General features: G+C 36.3%; 1 protein-coding gene across 1 annotated transcript; it reads right to left on the bottom strand.

The window, feature by feature from the left end:
* Window positions 1–674: 674 nt before the first annotated feature.
* LOC113232598 (methenyltetrahydrofolate synthase domain-containing protein) lies at window positions 675–26,049 on the bottom strand. The gene is made up of 12 exons (XM_026467367.1): window positions 26,033–26,049; window positions 25,816–25,976; window positions 22,697–22,783; window positions 15,055–15,143; window positions 13,844–13,918; window positions 12,205–12,320; window positions 6,817–6,934; window positions 5,623–5,808; window positions 4,248–4,337; window positions 2,757–2,807; window positions 1,659–1,841; window positions 675–1,047 (listed from the first exon to the last, which is right to left on the bottom strand). Exons 1-12 carry the CDS (start codon window positions 26,047–26,049, stop codon window positions 1,039–1,041), a joined length of 1,182 nt encoding a protein of 393 aa, XP_026323152.1. The 3' UTR covers window positions 675–1,038.

The following is a 26,049-nucleotide window of genomic DNA, read 5'->3' as shown; positions in this document are numbered from 1 at the left end:
TTTCATACTAAAAATATAGCTTCTTTTCCTCATAATAATTATATGGAAGAATGCTTAAAAAGTAAATATATGCATTGAATGAGTAAACAAGTACCAAAGTAAGTAGTAAATAAAGTATTTACTGTTTCAAATTATATGCTAACGTTTAGACTAGAGAACAACTAAACAATGATAAAATATATACTATCGTTAAGTGTTTAAGGCACATTGTCCATTGAAGCGGGAGACAGACGGAGACGTGAGGCGGCAGATACGTGTACTAATAATGACTACAGTTATTTTAAACTAAGAAACTGAAGTTCGGTAAAATTTAATACTCATAACAAAACAATGGCGATAAAACAAGTTACGTATAAATTTGTAGTGATCAATATACTTTAACAGAATTATAATAATAAAAAAAAGCGTAACGAATATATTCGCAATTTAGATTGAATATTACAAATACAAAGTAAGATAACATTAACATTATCCGATAACTTTGTTTCTGATCCCAACTACACTTCAGTGTACAAGATGCCTAATAGCTCACTCTAACCGCGCCGGCCGATTGCAAATAAAACTAAAAACCATCGAGCGAACACACGTCCGAACTATCGACGCACAACTAAAATCTAATCGCTTACACTTCGGTTAAAAAGCCCCTATTGCATATTTTTTAATGTACTACTTCCATCCCTCTCATATAAGCGACTTCTGAGCGTAAGTGAGCGAAACAATGTAGTCACCTTTATAATGTACGTATTACAGTTGTTCCAAGAATGATGGAAGGCATGGCTTATTGTTTGCAAACTGCTGTTAAATCTCACTTAGTAACAAACCTCGCTACCATGAAAGAGTACTACATATGCAATAGAGTGTATTAATTATGCAACTGCTTGGACCGGCGCAAAGAAAAATACCTTAACGCTAAAACAATTAGTATCGGAATGAGTTGGCCCAGTCCGTGTGCAAATAAAGCTATTCGTATGCGTGTTTAGAAATAATAATAGTCGTTATCAAAAATGTCGTAGGGAACGTATCGTTGGGACTCGCTATTCAATGTACCTGTAATAAGAATGTCACTATATAAATATAGCTCAGAAAGTCCACAAAGTCTACTAAATCATCGGTAATGAATGAATGAACGAAATAATGAAATGAATAAATACTATTTATAGCACATTAACCTCCTAAGGCCCAACAAACTAAAATGAAAAAAGCGCCTTTCTTTAGTAATAACGGAATCTCCTCTGAGATATTAGAAAAGTTCAATTCTTGAATTGGTCCTAACATAGGACCTCCCTATTAAATGATCAGAGATCGTCAACTTATTGACTGATTTGGTCTATTAGCACATTTATGCCGGCGCCTATCTACTCTTCTTTTTTGAAGTCTATTTACAATATAAATAATCTATTTAATACTATACACCGCTTTCGACAACTGGGATGATTTTGTAGTTACATCTAAGGAGACTAGACGGCGTTGATTGACTTTTACGTTAAAATCTACATAGAAGTCTTAAGATTTTTCCTGCGAATAATGACTACTCCCGTCACTGGATATTATAAAAAAAATTGTCTACATTTATTTCTCTCGTGAGTTTGGGTGTAATTTATGGTTGTCTATGTTGCGTCCATGGCACCCGCGACACAGGGTGCGTTAGTACTAGTTACCTCCTGCGGCTGCGGCTGCGGCTGCGGCGCAGGCTGGCGCGGCGGCGCGGGCTCGACGCACAGCAGGCGCGGCTTGTCGTCGCGCGCGTCGTCGCGCACGGCGCCCGACCCGCCCAGCGACATCTGCGACAGCGCGCTCAGCACGCTCTCCATGTTCACCATGGGGCTACTGTCGCCCTCGCCCTGCGGAAACAACGCGCTGTACTCTCCTCCTCGTCACACTACACTCGCATATCGTCGGCTACATTTCACTCTTTAAATCCCTTTTTCGCTCTTCAAGCCATCGAATATACAGTGTGTTTACTTGTTTTGCTTTCTCGCCATATTTAAAAAATTAATAATAACAATAATGTATTTAACATTACACCTAAAACATACATCTAAAAATATAATAAAAATATATTCTGTTCAATATTCTTGCTCATTGTATCTAGTAAAGTTTTGTAAAATTGTACCCAAGTGTATTCACCGCGGAGGACAGTGACCCCGCCACTCGCTTCACCGACCGATACGTAATCTTTCTCGATCGCCTATTTACCTATTTTTTAAATTATGTTTATGTACTAGTGTTGTTATAATTTACTAATTAATTACATTAGTTAGAAAAGTTGACTGAAAAAAGATTTTTTGTAACTTAGATTTGGTACATACCAACTTCAGGTTACATGAAAGTATTGCTAGAAGTACCTAGCTCCAGAGCTGGTGGCGCTTCAACTTAGCACATTCTTCACAGCAGAAAAAGCAAAAAAGAAACCAGAGAAGATTTTTGCGCCAAATTCCTCGTCACTCAAACATTTTACATCATGTCATAAGAACGCACTTGATGGTAATGCAGGGTCTGGAGAACCTGATAGCGGTTTTATTCTGCAATAACTCTTGTTGACATACCAAACCACGTGGCATTTCGTGAGAAACTAGAACGTGTGCGCCATGTCAGCGGAACGTAGACCCACCACGCAAGGTCCAACTCAAAAGTTCACTTTAACGATACCGAGCGAAGGGTGCACTGTCCCAGCGGCGTTCACACTATGTAACCATTCGATTTCTACCGCTACCGGAAGCAAGTTAGGGAGTGTAAGTATAGTACAATGGAATTACCTTTTGCGGTCCAGGCTTGAAGAAGTGTAGATAACAGAAACCACGAAAGCCCTGTTAATTGAAAACAAAGTAAATCACAATATTGCTCATATGTAAAAAAAAACTAAATTCAGTTTTTTTATAATACTACGGCTCAACTCACACTGGCGCAGAGTCGAAGCGTCGCGACGCGTCATGTTTGTCGCCTATAGCATATTCATCTCTATTTTCCCATTATTAAGGTACAAATTTGTGTTATGCAAAAATGGAAACACGCACCGACGCGCGAGTCATTCGCGCGTCGAAGCTTGGTTGAAGTCGAGCGGTTTCGCGCGTCGCCGCGCGTTACTTGGGCGCGGTGAGGCGTCAGACGCCGATCACACTGATCCGGGCGCACTAATGCTAGCGTCGTCGCGTGTCGCCAGGCGTTGTAGTTGAAAAACAGGACGCGACGCGACGTTTCGACTCTGCGCCAGTATAAGTTGAGCCTTAGCGTCGGGACAAAAAAGTCGTGCACCTTGTGGTAAGCGACATGCCTGTCCATAACAGTTCAGTGAAATAGAAATAAGCTATTCGATACATTTTCTTTTGGCCAAAGTTTCTAAGGTATTGAGGGGCCTCAATTGTAAAATTCTGATACAAGGCGAAATTAAAATAGATTCAGTACCTTTTGTTAAAACTCAATATGTAAGTACTCAAAGAAAATCATATTTAAATTAAACTCTATATACTTACGACAAGAACGGTTCAAAGTGAACAGCATTATAACGTTTTTTTTTACAAAATTAGCTGTCATAATTTATTTCACGGAAAAGTTTTGCTGCATCATAATATAAAAAATTAAATTCAGAATCGACGTATCTAATTTACTTTTATTGTCAATAATATAAGTTAATTCTATTCACAGCGACAAGGACGATGTTGGACATAGTGTATAGTCTGTTCCAATCCATTTTGAACAAAAAGTAAACAAACCTGTTTGGTTAAAATTCTAAAGCAATCACTCAATAAATCGAATAAGTAACACTTTCACGTATATTTCGAAGATTTCAACTTGATATATTTGATATATCATCACTTTTTCCAACAATATTCATTTGACTAGCATCGTAAAATCGTATTTGAAAAATGGTAGACCAAAAGTGAGGTTATCATTCCTCTATACTTCTATGACTTGCCTATGGTTGCATAGTGCTGTTCAAAAAAAAACATTCTGCTCAATCAATTCAAGTTTAGTAATCGATTATTAAATCGAACATTTCAATCGCCATCGAACGAATATTTAAGTGTAAGGATTTGAAGGAGGATTTAAATTGAAATTTTAAATATGCTTATATAGGTTATACAGGTAACAAATCGATTCATTCAATTAATTAATCGATTTATAGTTGGCGTTATAACTGGCCATCACTAAACCGTCTATGGTCAGGTCAGTGACTTGTTTGTTTACTTTTTGTTCAAAATGGATTGAAACGAGGTAAAGCAAATGTTTTTATGGAAATAATCACATACCTTCCAGACCATGATTTGAGGCTTTACTCCGCGCTCGGATAGGGCTTGTTTCAGGTCACGCACTCGCGTGTTCGGGCTGATATTCGAGATCTGTGAATAATTTAACCAATTTCATTAACTAAAGTAATTCAAATGACAGAAATTCGGGCTGCTGAGCCAGCTAAGTAAGTAAAGTAATTCAAAGTAAAGTTGATTGACCACCTTATAATATGATATGAGTGCTGCATAAACCTGGAGGAAGAAAAATTAAGACAAGCGAAAATGAAGACAATCGAGAGTCGAGAGTTTAATTTATACTATGGATATCAAAAGTAAAGTTGAAAGTCACATTTATACGGCACACGACCTTTAGCCGTTAAGTCTGACACTTTGATTGACTGATAATTTGATTATATTTTCAATATTTGACAGAGGACCCCTTGAATAAATTAGAATAAAATAAAACCTCTATAACAGCAGGTTCTATTACTGTCTACATTATCATTCTTTGTTTATTTCTCTTCTGATAGGTGTCATCAAGTTCTTAGGTTTTCGCGATTGTTACACATAGGAAATGAAACTATTTTTCCGGATTGAAATCGCATATATTTGTTTAAAAAAACAAATATACGCGATTTAAATCCGGAAAAATAGCTTCATTTCCTAGGTGTCATCAATTTTTTTTTTTTTTTTTTTTGAACAGGTGTCCATTGTACAAATTCATATTTTGTAATACGTAACAAACAATCTGGCCTGTTAATAATTTAATGTATTTTTTGTATGACTTGTATAAGACAAATTATTTTCCTAAATAAATAAAAAATATTTTTTGCACTTCTCATTCTCTAAACGTATGTCAATATAGCCTTACGTCATTGACCTACCAACAAATGGACGTCGGGTCTAATACAAAAACCACGAAAAAAAAAAGACCGAAGTTAACCTATACAAACGTAGTGACATGTAACGAAATATAAAAAACTAAAACATTTAATTTAAATTGTAACGTCATTGCAGTACAGTTGCCTTATTTTGCTTGCAACAATTTAAGGGCCCAATAACACCATATGCAGCTTCTACTGGAAACTTAACAAAATATGGTGCATTTTGTTAAATTTAGCTTCGACTGAAAATTACTTGAACACAAGAGTAATGGAGCCTTTATCGTAAATATTAATTAATTTTTATATAATTATTGTCGAATTTTGTGCAAATTCACTTAAAGAAATAATAAAGAGTTGGGCAGATACATACATATTATTTATGATGCCATATTATTTTCCGGCGTTAGTGCGTTTGTGTATGGACCATTCGAAAGACATGCGCCGTGGCGTTGCGCGTGTCGACTTTTACAGTGTAAGTTGCCCCAAAAAAAAGTCAAGGAAGTGGTGCGTACCTTGACAGAAAAGTCGATGACGGGACGCGGACGCTTGGTGCGGCGCGGCTTCTGGTCGGGCTCCTTGCCATCTTTGCCTTCTTTGCCCTCTTTGCCCTCCTTGCTAGCGGACTTGTTGCTGTTGCGGCGTCTCGCCGGCCGGCGGGGCTTGCCCGGTTTGCCCTCCTCGCCCTCTGTAGTGTTACCCTGCGAACATGAGATAAACAACTGTTTGAATTTCGATAATGCCTTCTAATTAACGACAGTCAGCTAAATTTTTTGTATAACGTATAGATGTACACTGTATTGCTCACACACAAGAACAAAAACAGCACACAAACAACTTAAAACTAATGTGCATATGCGGCCTTACCGCTAAAATCGATCTCTCAACTTTCGAGGCAGAGGAAAGCTAAACAGCGGGAGACGTATTGTGCCAAGGGTAAAATTTTATATTATACCAAATACCTACACATATGTACATTTGTATATATAAATATACGTAAATAAACTTATACTTAGTGATATAAATATATATATTGCAGACTAGGACCGTGTCGGAACATATTCACGCAATCCAGTTTTGAATAGTACACAAGTAGAATCAGTCAGTACTAAAAAAAACCGACTTCAAAACTCATTCCCTTAGTTTGCCGCCCTTGGAGGTGGAATATTTTCTTCAAATTGAAATTGGACCACTCCCGAGGTATTTTCTTTCCAAGAAAAAGAAATCATCAAAATCGAAAAAGAAACATAGTCGTAGTAGTGCTACCGCCAAGCAGTAATGGTCATATTACTGTTTCGGTTGTGAAGGGTGCTGGTGAAATTATAGAAACTTTACACATGAGACAAAGTTGACAAGTCAACTTATGTCTTAGGGTGACGGGCGCAGTGGCGGTGCCCCCAGTTCTTTATGATTTAAAGTTCTGAGTAACACTGCAACTGTTAAGGGCAAGCGCATGAGCCCATAACAGCTGCAGTGCATAAATCCATGGCTTACCACCAGGCGCACGCTTTGTTCGTCCCGTCACTTGGTATTATAAAAAGGTGCATGAAGAGCCTCCCCGCACGGCGTACCATTCCTTTTGTGTACATCTGAAGCACCTTGGGCAACAATCGGCAATTACCTTACGCCGATTGGCAAATGCTTTTACCACGATGGCAAGCATTATAACATAATGCCATCGATACAAGAAGAATATAAAATATAAATACCTCGCCCTCGCTGTGGCTCTTGTGGCTGCGCGTGCGGCGACGTGGTCGACGCGGGCGCTGCGCCACACGCTCCTCTACGTCCGTGTCCTCCTCCTTCAGCGCGCAGGCGCGGCCAGCGCTGAGGAACGCCAAATATATACACTACTGTTTCTATTTATCAAAAAACGATATCATGACGGATAATGTGGGAGAAATTTAGAACATAAAAAACTTTGAAAACTATTACGTAAACTCCGTTTATACATTAACATTTTTTTAGTAGTAGTAAAGCTCCTTGTGAGAGTTCGCCCAGGGAAGTACTGTCACCGTATCTATCTCTGCCGCCAAGCTGTAATGTCCGCATTACTGTGTTTCGGTTTTAAAGGGTAAGGGGTCCTGGTGAAATTACAGGCACACGGGGCTTGTCAACTTATGTCGCAGATCTTTGCGATTTAAACCACTGAGTGGCACTACAACTGTTATGGACAGGCGTGCCGCTCACCACCCGGCTCACGACTTGTTCATCCCGTCACTTGATATTATACGAAAAAAACAATGGGCATTGTTCACAATTTTTGACCTCATTTTTTTACACATTAAATTTTTTTTCGAAAATATAGACTATTTTAAGACACTCCTTTGGATATTTTATCATTTCGTAGCTTATTTGCCTTATGATTTTTTGAAAATTTTGCAAGTTATTTATTTGATGACGTCTTCAATGACTCTATAAATGTTAACCTTTGCGGCAGGGAATATTTAAAAAAGTAAATTGACATCTCTCAAAATGTCAAAAACGAAATTCTAGCGTGTAGATGTATTTCGTTACTTTGTGTTCTCTGGTATTTCTTTAAAGTATTGGATTTATCGTTCTACTATTTTCGCACTCGTTTTTGTTTCTTCTTGTTTTATTTAGTGCAGATATATGACTGACGGAATCATGAACTTTATAAAAGCTGAATTACGTAAATTGCCAAAAGTCGAAAATGTAATGATTATGGAATACATTTACTTAAAACAAGCTTAATGTAGCAGAAATAAGAAGAGTAAAAATCGTTCAAATGTTGAAACATCTATATAGATTTAAAACTAAATAGCTGTTACGTGGGCCGGAAAAATGGAGCAAAGTAGTCATCACTTGGTACCCACGTGATGGAAAACGTAATAGAAAGTGTCAACATCAAAGATGGGAGGATAAGCTGAAGCTAACTGTAGGACCATGTTGAAGAAGAGTAGCTCTTGATAGAGCGCACTAGAAAGGTCTGGATGAGGCCTATGCCAAGAGGCACGACGCTGAGTTAAGAGATGCTTATAATGTAAAAATATTTGTAACTCAGCTTAAAAAGGCTATGAAGTCAGATGAAAGTAGTAAGTGACAAAAATATTGTGAAATGAAAACTTTATACAGCTCCTACGTAATTAGATGAGATATATGTGTAGTAGTGGTTTTATATTAAAATTAATATTATAAATGTGACCAAATGTGTTATTGATGTCATAAAATTGATTAAACATTCCCACCATTCGTTATTAAAACAATCCCATTGGCCAGACCAGTCTGATCAACGGGAAACACTGGTTAAATGTATCTCGTGAGTGAGTAGTGATCTTATGTCAATTCTGACAATTTCAAGTGCTATTTGCTAATAACAAAAATAAAAGTATTATTAATTAATAAGTATTTTATTTACTCCATGATCTAAATAACAATTTACTTGAATCACACTTTTTTACCTTTCGACCGTTAACCAATAATACTCTTTAGTGTTGGTACCTTCTTTAAATTTTCGACATTATAAAGCTGTCATTTAATTAAAAAAAACTATCATGTAAGGGGAAAATTGTGTGATATTGATAAATTTCACATACTACTAGAACTTAAATAAGATTTTTGAATTAGGAAACTGACACTGGCGATGATCCCCATATTTTTTTATATACAAATTTGTTGCTGGCAAAACACAGCTGTTAAAAAAATGCCAACCAAGTTCTCTTCGGCAAAAAGGTATGCATTGATTTTAATTTCATAATCATGACATTAATCCACATCAAGAAAATGTGCTGATTTTAGAATTATTATTTTTTAGGAATTCACTCTTTATTAAAGAAAAATCGCATGCAAATATGGCACATATTTGTAGATAAGTGTTGTTTATGCAGTAAAAATTTCAACATCGAAATCATTTCAACATTTGAATAACTGCTTACTTTAAATACAAGTGGCAGGTTTTTTAATTTCTTTTCAATGAGAAGTGCAAATTAGATTTTTTTTTTTAATTACCTAAATTTTCTATACTGATCAAAATCCTTATTGCAAGTTTAGTCCGAAAATTCAAGTTGATCACTTATTCTTTATACTGAATCAATTCGTTTTGTTTTAAACAAAGTTACTATAACAATATGTTTTCTACTTTTTAACACTGTTTTTGCCTTGTCCATAGTAAAGTCCATTCTTCCATTTCGGATGTAGAACCAAACAGAGAAGCTACTTCATTCTTACATTTTGGATGCAGAACCAAATATAGAAGGAGTAGCTGTTGAAGAAACTTCTAGAGAAGAAATTATTTCAGCTGTCGTCCTACCACTTGTTGATTCCTTTATTCTATAATTTGTACTTTTGTCAACCACTTTTACGTCACGCTGTTTTGCAGCGTGTATCTAATAACCTAACCCCCGGTTAAAAGACTGACCTCAAAAGTCATTCATCCCCTAGTTTGCCACCCTTAGAGGTGGAATATTTTCTTGAAATTGAAATGGGACCACATCTGAGGTACCTTCTTTCGAACAAAAAAAGAATCATCAAAATTGTTCATAAATGGCGGAGTTATCGCGTAACACACATACAAAAAAAAACACAGTCGAATTGAAAACCTCCTTTTTTCGAAGTCAGTTAAAAAGTAGATTGGATACTTCTTAATGCAACCAACAACATTTTTGTTATAAGAATGCTTCATAATAGCACAAGACTAATGATATAACTAAATAAACTTTACAAGTAATGTGCAAGTCGGAGACGTATTGGGGATTACACAAACTCTCCATGTTTTCTTTTTTTGCTGTTATGCTGGTACTAGGTTAGAATAGCAGTAGCAGCTGAAAACATATTATTATTGGCTTTATATAGTATACAATAGGTAAATTACAATCATACTAATGAAACTGTTGAATTGATACCTCATTTAATATACTGATATTGCGCAGCTTGACTGTGCATTTGAGTTTTTGCTCATATTTCATAATTTTCACTTTGAAGCAGTTCACCAAATCTCTGGTCGGCTACAAAACTAATAGAATATTTATTACCTTAAATTAATAAATTTCACAGTAGTACTAACAGTGAAAAGGAAGACAGTGTTGTTTTATACAGGTTTATTAACTCACTTCAAAGTGATCTTCACAACAATAAATAGTGTAAACTTGTTATAAAGTATTGCAATTTTCTCTAATATGAACAAACCTCTTGTTTGTGTTATTTATTGAACCATTCTCGCAGGTATGAACAAAACACTTTCTGTATTCCATAGCTGTGTTATATTTGATATTTTGTTGTATTCCATGGCTATGTTATATTTGATATTTTGTCTCCCGGCAGCAAAATTAAAAGTTGCAAAGATAGTAAGGTTATGTTTACAAACGTGAAGTGACATTTAAATTTATTTTTGCGTTTTTGCTTTGCATTATGAACGAACAAAACATTATAGAGCTACTGATGACGTCATTGAATGGCAAATAAAGGTCAATACTATTTTTTGAAAAATGTAAAGAATCTCAACGTAATAATATTGACATACCTACATACAAAATATCAATCAGCAACCTTATTCTTATTTTTAATAATAATTACAAATTTTATTAGTTATTGTATTTTTATTTTTATTTTGTTTTATTTTTGGTTTTACATTGATTTTAATTTTATTACTGATTTTATTATTGTGTTTTTTTGTGTATTATGGGACTACTGTCCTGAAATAAAAATTATTATTATTATTCCTCGAAATGGATTTTGAAATAGAGTTTGAAAAAAATGAACAATGCCCATTGCGATGATGACCGCGAAAATTTTCAATATTATACAAACCAACTATATTAAAAACTAACAAACCTATTTAAATACACCGCTTTCGATAGCTAGGATTTTATAGTTCCTTCTAAGGACACTAGATGGCGTAGATTGGATTTTACGTGAAAACCTACATAGCAATTGCTACACGGAACCATATGATAGCAGGTTTTCTAATGTAGCGTGATTTTATTTAAGGCCGAGAACAAACATCTAACGAGAATGGACACTCTCCGTCCCTCCCTAGCTTTAGATACCGCACCACGCCCCGCACATTGACGGTCACATTGACTGAACGACAACAAGGCTGTCGTCGAGCCGTTTTCGCGCTAAGACGGCTTTGAAACTTGTACATTAATACATAACATCATTGTACGTTATAACGCACACATAATAACGCACACACTCAACATAGCCCCGCACTAGGGAAACACTGTGTCGCGGGTGCCATGGACACACACATAGACAACCACAAATTACACCCAAACTCACGAGAGAAATAAATGTAAGCCATACAAACATTTCTCCCGGCCCGAGAATCGAACCTGGGACCTCTGCGTGGCAGTCCGGCATGGTAACCGTTCGGCCACGGAGGCAGTTACTATTTATAACGGTCGTGAGTTGTGCAGTGTACGGCTGTTTATCATCATCTAAACGGGACAAAGAGAGGAGTTTCTTTCGTTTTCCGTAAGATTAAACGAGGTAAGTAAAAAAACTTATGTTTGAAACTCATTCAGTTATTATTTTCTTCGTTTTTTAGTGCAGAGTAATAAATAATACAGATTTAATATATCAATATAATGTGATAAAATACATTATACAAAGTTTCACGAATTTTCAATTTGTATTGGCGATAAATATGTAGTGAATATAATTATTATATAAGTTGGACACGAAATTTCAAATACCTTGGTTACCTTATTTAAAAGTATCTGTCCAAAATATAACATTTTATTGTTTTTAAATTTATTTTTTTTAAATAAACCTTCACTATTTTTCTAGTTACTGAATTAATGAAAAATATAATGTTATATCGATATAAATACCTAATTAACTTGTGTAATTATAGGATTCTATTAATATAATTATAGAAAACAGATTCGCGTTAAAATTTTCGCTATGTTGCCGCTCTAAACACGTACGAGAAAGTGACAAGTAATCTTGCCACTTCACGCACACATTTGCGCGTGTGCAGGTAGCGCCATGCTGTATGTAGTACTAGTAGGTAAATAACTTTCGCCCGTTGTATGGAGCGTTCGGGGTATGTTTAAGATACTGCGTTAGCGCTCACGACCTATTTAGAACAAGTTTCTCTAAGATTTAGCAAAAAATCAGTGCAATGTACTCACAGCATCTCGATGTCACGCAGTTGGCCGAGGATCGGCATCAGCTGAACGCGACGATTGGAGAGCAGATGCCACAGGATACCCACCGGTCGCTGGCTGAGACGTTGTGTTTCTATCACCTGTTAAAAAATATAATCTTTACTATTGAAATATTCTCATCATCAGCCCATTTCTACAAGCCATTAATACGTTTTATTAAGCGTGAATTATAAAATACTATTGGGTGGTCAAACACAGCTCTTCTCGCGGATCCATATTCATTTTATTTTATTAAAATAATAATAATATTACTTTATAATAAACATATTCGAATCGAGAACCTCCTCCTTTTTTGAAGTCGGTTAAAAATACGTAGTATACTTCTTTCAATCCATTTTCAACAAAATGTAAACAAACAAGTCCCTGATACGACCATAGACAGTTTAGTGATGGCCAATTGTAATGCCAACTACAACCGCTAGTATGACTCAATTGAACAAATCGATTCATTCAATTAATTAATCGATTTGTTCAATTGAGTCATACTAGCGGTTTTCCCTACATAAGCATATTTAAAATTTCCGAAATCTTAATTTTAAGCCCTCCTTCAAATCCTTAAACTAAGATACTCGTTCGACTGCGATTGAAATATTCGATTTACTAATCGATTACAAAAACTTTAATTGAATGAACCGAATGTTTTTTTTTCGTACAGCACTATGCAACCATAGGTGTATAGATGAAAAATAACCTCGCTTTTGGACTACCATTTTTCAAATACAATTTTACGATGCTATTCAAATAATTATTGTTGGAAAAAGCGATGAGATATCAAGTCGAAATCTTCGAAATATACGTTGAAAGTGTTACTTATTCGATTTACTGAGTGATTGCTTTAGTATTTTAACCAGTTTTGTTTAATTAAATTTTTATTGAATTGATATTCAATTATTTTTTGTGAAATTACTCCACTAGTTTGTTATAATTATTAATACAAAGATCGAACACTCAGAAAAAACACTCAGAAAAAATTCTTTCGATCCGGTCGGATTCGAACCGACGTCTTCTTGCATACCGTGCCAGACGCTATACCAACTAAAGTAAACAGTTTTGTTTACTTTTTGTTGAAAATGGATTGGGACAAACTTTAAGTACTGACTATGGATACGTGCGGGATTGAAGAAGGGCGGCAAAAGGGCGACATATTTTACATAGCTAGTGGAATCGTTGGGTTAGTGTAGTTAGCTCGGTTCGCTTAGTTCGCGGTGTGAAGCGAAGTATGAAAAGATGCCCCGGCTAAGTGAGCTAAGTTAGCTTAGCTTCGTTCGCGGTATGGCCTGCGCATTACAATGTGAATGTCCAATTCCATTTGAACAATCACATTTAAAAGCTTACATGAACATTAGAAAATAACACAAAGCAACTTCGTTGCTTTGTTTTTTGTTTGTTGTTGTTTGTTGTGTCTACATTGTCACTTATCATCGGATATTATGGTGTTTAGTTACTTAATTTTAGTAACAAAATTTTAGAAATTTAGAGTTTTATTTGAACAAAGTTTTGTATCTTAGGAATATTTCTAAGGTCTTTTACGAGTGTTCCATAAGTATAAACCATCTATATCTATAGTATTAGGTATGCTGGGACTGCTGCTTGTTAATCATACCTGTGTCGGTGTGACAATGATGTCAATGGGTACATCGTGGGGCCCGAAGAGCTCCGCAGGTAAGGTGTTGAAAACCTAAAACAAAACACGTTTGTTTTTCCATATAAAATTCATTTACAATTTGACCAACATAACGAAAATTATATATATATCTGTGCCTTATCGTGACGCCTATTTCCCAATGGGGTATACAGAGACCATAGTGTCTACAGTGCAAACAGTTGGTCCACCGAGATCGTCAAAGAAAGTTAAAAAAAAAATGGTTACTTATAGTTACAACCGACTAATTTCTCGTTTTTTTTTGACGGGACGAACAAGTGGTGCGCCTGATGATAAGCGACACGCCTGTCCATAACAGTTGCAGTGCCGCTCAGAGCTTTAAATAGCAAATATCTGAGGGGCACCGCATCAGCGCCCGTTACCCTGAGACATAAGTTGACAAGTCCCATGTGCCTGTAATTTCACCAGCAGCAGCACCCTTACAATATGTGCAATATATGCTAGAACTGTTGCAATTGGTACTCTTGGTATAATAAAGCAATATGCGATCATACGTTTTAGCCATATGAACAATCATAAAAATAATACGAACTACATGAAACAAATTATGTATATGTGAATTTTATAACTCCTATAAAAAGTTATCGAGAAATTTCGTTCGCAGAATCATTAAACCTCTCTCCTGAAGTTTTCATTTTGCAGATGTGGCCTTATTTCACCAAGAGCGCGAATTGAAAATACTTATAATGATTTTGTAAGTGTAAATCACCATAATTGGCCTTTTATATATTGCAAATGATTAAGGTGGCGTCAGCTTAGATTACAATAAGAGACAATAACACACTTTCGCTCAAGGTGAAAAAAACCTATACGAGAGTGGCAATCACGATCGCATTTCGATACCTCCAACACACTACGCCAACTTAAGTTTTAGACCTGTTCCTACCTGTTTTTATTTTGTTTCTTGTTTCTTTGTAATTTTTTTCACAAAATTCTTTTTTTTTGGAATTCCGTTTTTGCTTCTTTTTTTTCAAAATTCGGAGAACACAATATTAGTCAATAAATATGGCTGTTTACAAAACATAACAGAAAATGGCGTAATGTTCATTGGAGGAATCGATTTTTGCAAAAATGGGTGTTCAGGGTTGTATAAATAAATTTGTTCTGGATTAATAGTTATGGGATTGCTTATTGAGTGAATAAATAGGTACCTGCCAGTCATGAACGGTAGTGACCACAATTGTGTTGGGCTTGATGGCCTTCATGTGCATCATAAGGCCGAACTCCAGGTCTCCATAGCCTGAAAAGAGCACAAGCGTAGGTAAAACTTTTGAACCTTATTAAAAAATAATTTGTTAATGCTTATGTTTTATTTGTGCTGTGTTGCTATTGTTATTTCGGATTTTTAACATGTATCACATGTTTGTGTATACTGTGACGAATACATCATTTATCTATCTATCTAATCTGGGGCAACAGGATTTGAACTGAAAAAAGAACTCGATAAATTTTCATGTCCTAAAACCATTCAAAATCTCATTTATAAGTATACAGGCTAGAAATTTGTAATGCCAGCTGGAGGGACAGTACTCTAAACACTGGAGATAGAACTTTTTACTTAAAAAGGAAATATTCCTTTATTTTATAAAGAAATAAAACTGCTATCATAGATTTTCGAAAATTTCTAGCAACACGCGGGAATCGAACCCGCATTAACCTGAAAAAAATGCACCTTGAACTTTTATTACATCGATCGATAGGGTTAATTACAAGAATAAAATCTCTCACAAAAATTGGTTAATTAAATGAAAAAAAAAACATGAAATCTTAACGTATTTTAATAAAACGAAAAAAAATGGTAATCTAACTAAATAGTTGCTCGAAATGAGCTCCATTTTCTTGGATACACAAATTTAATCTTTTAACGAATTCATTTTGAGTAACTTTTAATAACGTGTTGTGATGAATTGTATTACAAATCGTATTCTGAACCTCAGCCTTCAACTCGTTTACACTCGCATAGGATTTAAGGTAAATAAATAAAAATAAAAAATAAATAAAAATCAAGTAAGATTCTCTTTCAACTTTTGCTGCGGAGTCATGAGAACTATGGTTGTGTTAGTCCACGTGTACGAAAGTCATTTGAACACTAAAAAACAAATATACGCGACTTAGGTACAAAAAATAGTTTCATTTCCTAAAAATCTTAAGTCGTTCATGTGACGTTAGGTACCATAGCTACCTAGTTGCAACACTGACAATTTTGCACGTAATTTTAATAAAATGCAAAGCTATTTTCTGTTTCTCTCACAATATTCAATATCATCAATCCATTTATACATCCCATTGCTGGGCACGGGTCTCCTCTCAGGCCCAATGTGAAATGTAGCACGTTAGTTCCATATCTTTCTGCATAAATTTTGTTTATAGTGCCCCTCCCTATCAACCTCTTAGTTATGCGAGACTATGACCTGTGCGAGCGAACCCGCACAGGGATCATCTAAGTCAGGTCCTAACATAGATATAGAAAAAAAGGGAAGATATGTAATGACGCTGCGTAAGATCGGGTACCGATGTCGACACTTTTTAGCTTGTGTGCAATTCAAACTTTACGCTCTATTATCTACTACTATAACTTTAAAATTTTGATTGGGTAGGGCTTCAAACGTGAAAACGACGTAACACAATTTTAAAATTTAACAAAATTAAACTTACAGAGAGTAAGAGTAGTATATAATAGCTAACTAATACACGTTAGATGGCGCTGAAACTCATTTTTTGTTACACTAAGAAATCACAGCGGTTTTCACCAATGTAATAGTTAAGTATGTAAAATTAGTAGCACATTTCACGGCGCGTTTTACGCCTGTAGTGGTGACGGTTGCTCGCGGTTGCCGCGGCGGGGTACTAGTAGAACCGCGCAGGGCGCGATCACCTGCGCGCTTGGCGGCCGTCGTCGCCCGCGCACTTTGGCGGTCGGTTCAGGCGCAATGTGGTGCAGGCGCACGCGGGATGAGTTCTCTATTAACCGCGCGAATTGCGATTAACTCCCACTAACTTCGCGGTCCGTTCCGCAATCGCAACGGTTACGTACCCGCAATCGCGGTGGCTACGTGCCCGCACAAATTTGCTGGGTCGTGAGTATTGAAATAAAACCATTGTCTAGCAGCACCGGCGGGCGCGGATGGAGACCGCTCCGTGAATTATTAACCTTATTAACCTTAAACTGACGCTACTCAACGAGGGATGTGGTCCTACCTAATCGACAGTTAGAAACCATGTGGCCGTTTTTAATATTAAAAAATTATTCCATTTTTCATACTATACCTACACTGGTATAGGTGTATTATTAAATTAATATAAATTATTATTATTTTCTTAATGGCGGCCACTAGGCTTGGGCCAGTGTCAGTATTATAAGAATAATATAAAAAATATGGCGATCGTCGCTAGTGTCACTTTTCCATTATACGTTACCACGAGTTGGTGAAGCTGTCACTGTCAAGAGTAAATTCGAACCATCATCGAATTTAATAAATTAAATTATGTTGTTTTTTATGAAGGATTTATGTAATTTTCTACAATTGTTTCTAATTTATTTTGCATACACATGTAAAATAAAGCAGAGTTTATTTTATTTATTTTTTAAATGCATTTGCTATGGAAATTTAAACAAAATAAGAAATAGTAATAAGAAAAGCAATCTTTTGATTTTCCTGCAGCTTCAATCCACCCTTCTTTTATTTTGAAGACATTGGAAAAACTTATAAATTAAAAATACTCTTAAAAAAAATTAAAAATTTATTTATTTCTCAATTTGGTTCAACAATGGTAGATCAGGTCCTCCCTTTAAGCAAATGTATGCTTGTGTTGGGAAGAACTCTACTAACTCTACTTTTAATCTACGAGTATAATGGAATTTAAATATCTAAATTATCTAAAACAATAATACACATACAATTCTCTTCAAGCAACAGCAACATACTCGTACAAAATGACATGAAATTGAAACGGTTGTCCGAAATTTGAGTTGTGTTAAAGTTACTCGAAATAAAAGGTTTAGTAATAATAATAATAAAATAAAAGAAATCAATTTAACGTGAATGCTTTTCGCTTCGATATTTTAGGGACTTTAATTACAAAGATATATTATATATACATACATTACAAAGATAGTAAGAAATTCAAACAAAAAGTCGTTGGAAAACCAAATACAAAAATATACACGACAACAAGCACATAGAAAAATTCGTGAGGTCCACTGATTCGTGCCGTGGCTTACTTGGTATAACGTCTGGCATGGTATGCTAGAAGACATCGGTTCAAATCCGGCCGGATCGAAGGAATTTTTTCTGAGTGTTCGATCTTTGTATTAATAATTATAACAAACTAGTGGAGTATTTCACAAAAAAATTGAATATCAATTCAATAAAAATTTAAAATACAGTGAATAGCGACATCTCTCGCCAGGGCCGGCAGCTATAAGGGTATCTAACTGGGTGATAAAGCTTTCACAGATTTCTCATAGATGGCGCTACGACTAAAAAGTCGTTGAAAAACCAAATACAAAGACACGACAACAAGCAATAGAAAAATTCGTGAGGTCCGCTGGTTCGTGTCGTGGCTTAGTTGGTATAGCGTCTGACACGGTATGCTAAAAGACGTCGGTTCGAATCCGGCCGGATCGAAGGAATTTTTTATAACAAACTAGTGGAGTAATTTCACAAAAAAATAATTGAGTATCAATTCAAAAAAAATTTAAAATTCAAACATTTCAGTAAAAATTTATTGTCGATAAACATCGTTAATCGTAAATGAACATCACTATATTTGAGTCTAGAAATTTCTATCATTGAATAATAATATAAATAGTAACTAAAAATGCAAATAGCCGGTGGAATGTTATCTCACTGGTTTAAAAATTTTTGTTTTCACTCCAATTTTTACAACGTGTATTGCTACAACTTGACATTTTCCCGTTTTACGAGAAATCTTGTATGTACAACGATCGCCATGTCAATGTGTCGATGTTTGTAGGCGTGTCACTTCGACATGATCATTTTGATCAAATCGAGGCGACACGAACCACGCCCCCATACCAAATCTGCCCTTTTTTTCTATATCTACGGGTCCTAACCCCAGATCAGCCCATTTGCCCCGACTTCATTCCGTTCTCTGCAAGCCTAGTGTCTTAGGTGAGACGCCCCGGGTGCACGTACAGTACCCTCTCCATTTTCCAGATAGGTACCGGAGCAGTAGGCACGCTCACTCGACTAACGGTTGCCGACTCTAAGTCGAATAACGGCGTCTCTCCAGTTTCCTAATTCCTACGCGGCCTATCTCTCTAGATGTCTTTCTCATTCTCTACTAGGTCTCCGGGCTAGTGTCGTAGATGCCTGATAGCGTGACCTGCTACAATGTCAGGGCATAGCTACCGACTTAAAGGGCAACTCACGTGCCCCGCGCGTCTCCTCGTTTCAGGTCCTCAACTAGACCGCTACTAAGACGATGGAACGAACGACCCGGCCATATGCTACCGGGGCAGATGAACGAGTTCATCGCTGCAGCGAATCACCCGACGAGGTCCATACCCGAGGTCCATGCCAGTGGTACGCCTTCTGAGACGCCTGTGCGGAGAGCTTGACTCGGACGCCCGTCCCCGAAAAACCCTATCTCTCGAGTCGGTAGACAAGGTAAGTAGATGAAACCATTAGGCTACCGCAGCTCTCCCAATAATTCTAACATTACTTATTAATGATTGAAGTTAATAAATACAGTGAGAAAACTGCTGCCACGCCATCGTACCGCTCAATGATTCCAGGTTGTTTACAGGTTTTATAAATAAAATAATTATTAGGACAAAATGTTTTAATGACAAACTGAATGGCGGAAAAGAATTTAAGCGCGCTGGGTCGACGAACGCACAATGAATTGGGTCAAGATTATTTAAAGACGGAAAGACGCTCTGTTTTATATTAGCATTTTACATTATTCTATATTTTTTACAAATTTAGATGTGCACTCATACACAATTGTGTATACAACCCATATACTTCTAGAGAGGTTTTTCGTATATAACAAGCTGTGCTATCATTTTATTGCAAGGTCGAATTAATTAGAACATTATTGCACCCTACTCTTAGGCGCCGCGCAAACGTGTGTCATGTTGGATACAAGCAACCGGCAACTAGAAGCGAATATTCTATTTTCCTACAATTGATACGAAATCGACACAGTTGCCAGTTGCGGTAGTCGGACACTGTCGCCAGTTGCCGCAACAGCAATTTATATGAAAAAAGAATATTCACTTCTAGTTGCCGGTTGCTAGTTCGCGCTTCGCCTAAAAGTAAGGTTACCATTATCAACAAATTATGTACCTATACTCCGTCCAACTATTATATTTAACTTTTGAGAGCTCGAATTCTAATCAATTAGTGATGTCCTAATGCGTTTCCGATTCGATTTTTTATGACAATCGATTTTATTTACGAATAAGTTTTAATCGTTAATGTGAGCGGGTTTGAAAAAGAAGATATTATCTGATTGGGATCGTGATATTGAGTTTGATAATTTGTGTACTCAAGAATTAATAATTAATGTTAACCGAGGATTTAAGTGATTATTCCCGTTCATATAAAGAAGAATCCGACGATCCATTGTAATAAACAATAAGAATTTATATATTATAACAAAATTTATTTCATTTCATTATAATTTATTAGACAGGTACCAAAATTTATCAACTTGAATAATCTTCCTTACATAATCTGTTGGCTCGATAAAAATCGGAGTTACAGAGCATGTCGCTTCGCTAAAATTTAAAAATAAAAGAGTCCAGGAAGTATAGCATTTTTTTGTCTATGGTTGTACGTCAATAATTACGGAACTTCAGAGGCATGCATATGTCAAAAGTTAAATAAATGGTTGGACGGAGTACAGCAGTGAAGTTTCTTTATTATTATTGCACTCTAGAATAGGTTTTTATTATTCGTAATCATCATTTTACACTACAGTCCGACTACAAACTACAACGCTATAACTTGACCTTTTCAAGGCGAGAGTGAATAGGCAATATTAAGGTGTGTATGCTACGGTCGTCGACCTCATCGTCAGTTTCCATCAGGTGAGATGACGATCAAATGCGCACTTATTTAAAAAAAATAACTTCCGTAGCCGGGTCTGTGTATCGCGGTCGCACTCATCTGCGGACCGCGACTTGAATGATGTCGTCGTCTACCAATCTCGCTGCAGTAATTTCTACGTTCTACTACTATTGAATGTTCTACTGTTAAATAACGTTAATTAAAATAAAATCTAAAACGCTCTGTCTTCGTATGTAAGTAATTACAATTCGCAATACATTAGTAACGCAGATTCCCCTGATAAGAATGAGTAAGAAACTCCAGGGGTTGCCCTTTTGCTCGTTGTAAATAGATATCTATTCAAGTTCATCATTTACATTAATTAAGTAAAAATATCCGTGTAGTAACAATATAATTTTTATATGGTAGAATTATAGATAAGAGACTACAAATAATATATAGAACTTATTACATACGTAAGATTATAAACCTGACATCCAATTATAATTGTACACAACATTCATATTAAGTCCGTGCGATAAGAAAAACAAAATTAAAAAAATTAATTGAATGTTTTGCTTAAATTTAAGTTGCGCTTTTATAAAAGGTATACTATACAAAAATGTCATGGTAGTAACATCGACTATGTGTAAAATGGTCCTTTTTTAAAGTTGTTTGTAATTGTGGCACTTCACATGGCTATTTTTTGTATTTGCATATTTGATATATTTAGCAAATAATCACGACGTGTAGATAGCGTGTGTGACGAAGTATTTGCCTTCTTTTCCTATTCGAAAAATACAGCAAACACCAAACCGCGTTTCCGTGCGCTGGTCGGTTTCTCGACGCACATCAAGGACTCAAATAGGCAAATACACAAGTAGTAAAATTGAACAACTGACACAACCCTAAACAGTAGGTTCAACTAGACGAGAATTAAGGATAGATTTAGCAATTTAAGGTAGTCCCTACACTAATCAATACGGAATCGCATTGAGCCGGTTAGAAAACAGAATGCAATATATGAAAGTATCACTCGTTCGATATTTATGGCCTACTAAAGAATGACCATAAGTGTACCGCACGAGTAAACGCCGCAATGTATTACGAATCATACACTTGTTTACATATTTGTTTTCTAGATATTCATTCAAAATGAAAATAATTGATTTTAAAATAAATTATACATATTCTGATTACAAAATTCCTTAACTGTGGAAGGAAACGTCCCCGTTTATTCATTTATTCATAGCTGTGGTGTTATTGAAGTTTCTAATAGCACAATTAGGCATTTTTCGCGTTTTCGACTAATGTTCAACTACGATCTTTAATTTTCATGAATATTTAGATTCAGATTTCAAATTTGTTTATCTAGTTATATCTTTTTATTTTTCGACACTTGTCAAATACCCTATTGTTTGTTGTTACAATAATATTGAACCGAATTGAAGTGGGGTCGTCGCCTCGAGAGGCAGACAGGAAGTGGCAATTCTGTAGTGAACAGCTTTACTGTGCTAATATGGGAAAAGTAATTTCAGACCTAGTAACTAGTAATTTAAGTCTTAAACTAGCAAAACATATTGTAGTAGGATACACACTATTACTTCTATCACCAACTGGTGCAAGGAGACTATGTTCGTGAAGTACCTCTTTGAAAAAATAAAAATCATTTTTAACATTCGCTTTGCATTATGCTCTAACATTTCAGAGCGGGAATAATCGCGATTAAGCAATATAATAAATATTTTAACCAAGTCAAGGAATTACATACCTCTGCCTTTTCCAATACGGTACCCCTCCTTGGAGACCGCAACTGACCCCATGACTACGAGATCCAGGGACACCGAGTCTTCAATGCCTGGAAGGAGTAAACAATTGAACATGGCAAATTATACACCGCAATACTGGGATATAGCGAAAAAATCACGACTTCCTTGTTAACACTTTTTTGATTGCACTTTCAATACCGTATAAAACAAGCCGTAGTAGTAGTGCCCATTCGATGGATGATTACTTCTCAATCGAAAAGTTGACTCGAATCCCCGTGTCGGCAGGTACAGTCATATCATATACATGAGATACCTGTGACCCCGTCACATGCCCAAACCGACCTTTGGTTCTGAGACGTATTGAACAAACAAAAAATTAAAGCAATTTCAACTTTGTATAAGCAATACAGTGGAGTGTTGCTTGACGATGATCAATTTATTTTTAAAACCAGTACTAAATTTCGTCATTTAACATGCAAGTAAATTGGTCGGGCGGCTCGTTGTATCGACTGCCAGTTATAATACCCGTGGTTCGATTCCACGAGCTCTATTTTGTTACATTTTAACAGCATTGTTTCACTTTTTGATGTTAACGTTGACAAAGCACAATATTTGCTCACTAAAAATTGCTTAAGGTGGGTGGGTAGATATTATTAATAAGGCGTAGGGTGGGTATGGATAGATTAACAAATCATGAAATCACTGCAGTTTGCATACCATCGATCGTGTCTTCTGAATACGCGTTGTTCCACGTTTCGTTCCCATTTATCCATTCAGTTTTAATTACTTTCAAGATTTTAGTAACTTTCAAAGTTTTCTTTCTTGTTTTAATAAGTCGCACTTAACGGAATTATTAAAATTAGAAATATTGTTCTATATGAACAAGACTTAGACATTCATTACACCTATCCAGAGGTTAAAAACAAAATAAAATACAATATTATATAGTCATAGCTAAATAATATTTTATTCTTATGTGACTCGAACCATGCTTGCCTCAACTTGCAAAGCAATCCTTATATCGCTAGACCGGCCACGATCGCTGGTTGAAATTCGTATTCTATATTTAAGAAAGAATCATACGTTAAGGATCAAATTGGCTTAAAAACTTTCTTACAGTGTCATTCGCTAATGAGACGACCAGCTCACAGCTCACAGATTAAAGATTAAGTTTGTTTAACAATTTTCTCCACATATCGAGTTCTTAGGTTTTCGCGATTGTTACACATAGGAAATGAAACTATTTTGAACCCGGGACCTCTGTGTGGCAGGCCAGCTGGTAACCGTGCGGCCACGGAGGCGTTTATTACTGTATAAAACGATTTGTCCAATTCGTCCAAGATGTTGAGTCAATTCACTGGCAACAAACAGAAAACCAGTTCTGCGTACTGGACGCTCATCTGGGTTGAAACATGAACTGTGTTCAAAATTATTCTATTACCAATCATTCAAACGTATGTGTAGCCATTGTAGACCGTATTATTTACGGAAACCGACATTTTAAAACGGTGCTAAGTTGGTATTGTCGTAGCGTTACATCTGATTGGAAACTTCCGATACCTACTTTACCATCTGCGATGTGCCTCTCCAGCGTGAGGTGTGCTATACACACATATTCAAGCGGGATCACTTGACTGGTCGAACAACAAAACCGTCGCGTTAAGTCTACATAATATATTATGACTTCAGTTGTAATACGTATTGTCTGACGCAACGATAAACAGCGGTAAACACCACCCAAAACTGGTAAATTCACGTACAGACGTTAAAGAACCCTGGGCCAGATTAAGGGTCAATTTATATTGCCGCGGAACCGAATTGCGAGGGAATTTGTTTAGCAGTAGAGCTCCTTGCGAAAGAGTTCGTCCAGGGAAATACTGCCACCTTACCTATTTCGTACTGTGAGCATGCTGATCAAATTACAGGCACATGGGACTTGTAAATTTATGTCTCAGGGTGACAGGCGCAGCGGCAGTGCCCCTCAGATCTCTTAAAGCTCTGAGTGACACGGCAACTGTAATGGACAGGCGTGTAAATTACCACTAGACACACGACTTGTTAGTCCCGTCACTTGATATTATATTATAAAAAAAAGCTGAAAACGCCGAGATTACGCGAGAATTCTTTGGAAAACACGCGACCTGTTTTTTCAGTTTGTTCGTTACACAATTGATATAAAGTTCGTTATGCAACGGTTGGAAATGGAAACGAATTTTCTTTTCGTTTCCATTCCGTGGCAATGTAACTTAATCCCCAGGCATGCCGTAAATCATAGTCGAAGAACATCATGGTTCGACATCAGCACCAGAGTAGGTACATACATAGTCATCACTTATTTTTATTATTTTTGTATTATTTCTTTTATTATTATTATTATTTTATTGTTTCTAGTAGCCTAATACTGGTCTAAATGATTGGTAGAAGACCGCACTTCCAAGAAGAAGTCGTTCGCTAATGGCAGCTCTTATCACGTCATCTCAGGGTGCCCCACTGGTGGAGCATTTACAACTCGCTCATCAAGCGGAATGTACCACCGGTGGTCACGCAAGGAAGCCGCAGTGTGAAAATGCTTAAAGATATGAAGATTTTTCCTGTAGTTTTTGAGTGCAATTTACTAATTTTGTTCAATAGTCCCTTAATTTTTAAGTATATTTATTTACTTCGCAAATGGCATGCGTGGCTGTCGCTGCATTTGGAACATGTTATTGCATTTCCTGCATAAGAAAACTTATTTCATAATACATTCATTAATAATTTTAGAACTTGTCAGTAACATAATCTTAGTAAAGAGTACCAAAAACAATCGACCTTAAAATATCGTGGAATTACATCTATTCGCAAAGTTTTATTGAAATCGGTTACCGGAAAGTGCGCGGAACCGGATTCATCCCCTAGAGGTGAAATGTTTTCCTCAAATTTAAGTGGGACCAATACTGATACCTTTCCGACAAGAACGAATCATCAAATTCACTAGACAAAATGTGCCGAGTGAGTGAGTTATCGCATAACATACATACAAAAAACAATCCGTCGAATTGAGAACCTCCTTTTTGATGCCGGTTAAAAATAAGTATAACTAGGTCAAACAATGCGCATCAAAAATATTGCTATTTATGCTTACCAATCGGCTTGCCATAAGTTTCCATGCCATTACGGGATACCGCCTTTCTGATGGCAGCAGGGCCTGTTTCGCCTTCGGGCAGCTCCAGGCGGTTCAGGAACCCGTTCTGCAGACGCGGCACCGGCACGTACAGGGTCTTCTTTTGTTCAAGGCAGATTACCCTGGTATGGTAAAATTACGGTGAAATCGTTTTCACACATTATTGTCAACATTATACATCGCTTCATCGTTCAT

The sequence above is a fragment of the Hyposmocoma kahamanoa genome, unplaced genomic scaffold (assembly GCF_003589595.1).
Source record: "Hyposmocoma kahamanoa isolate Upper Pololo Valley unplaced genomic scaffold, ASM358959v1 76, whole genome shotgun sequence".
In the NCBI taxonomy this organism is placed as follows: domain Eukaryota; kingdom Metazoa; phylum Arthropoda; class Insecta; order Lepidoptera; family Cosmopterigidae; genus Hyposmocoma; species Hyposmocoma kahamanoa.
Note: the sequence above shows the minus strand (reverse complement) of the source record. Positions and strands in the feature narration are given on the sequence as shown.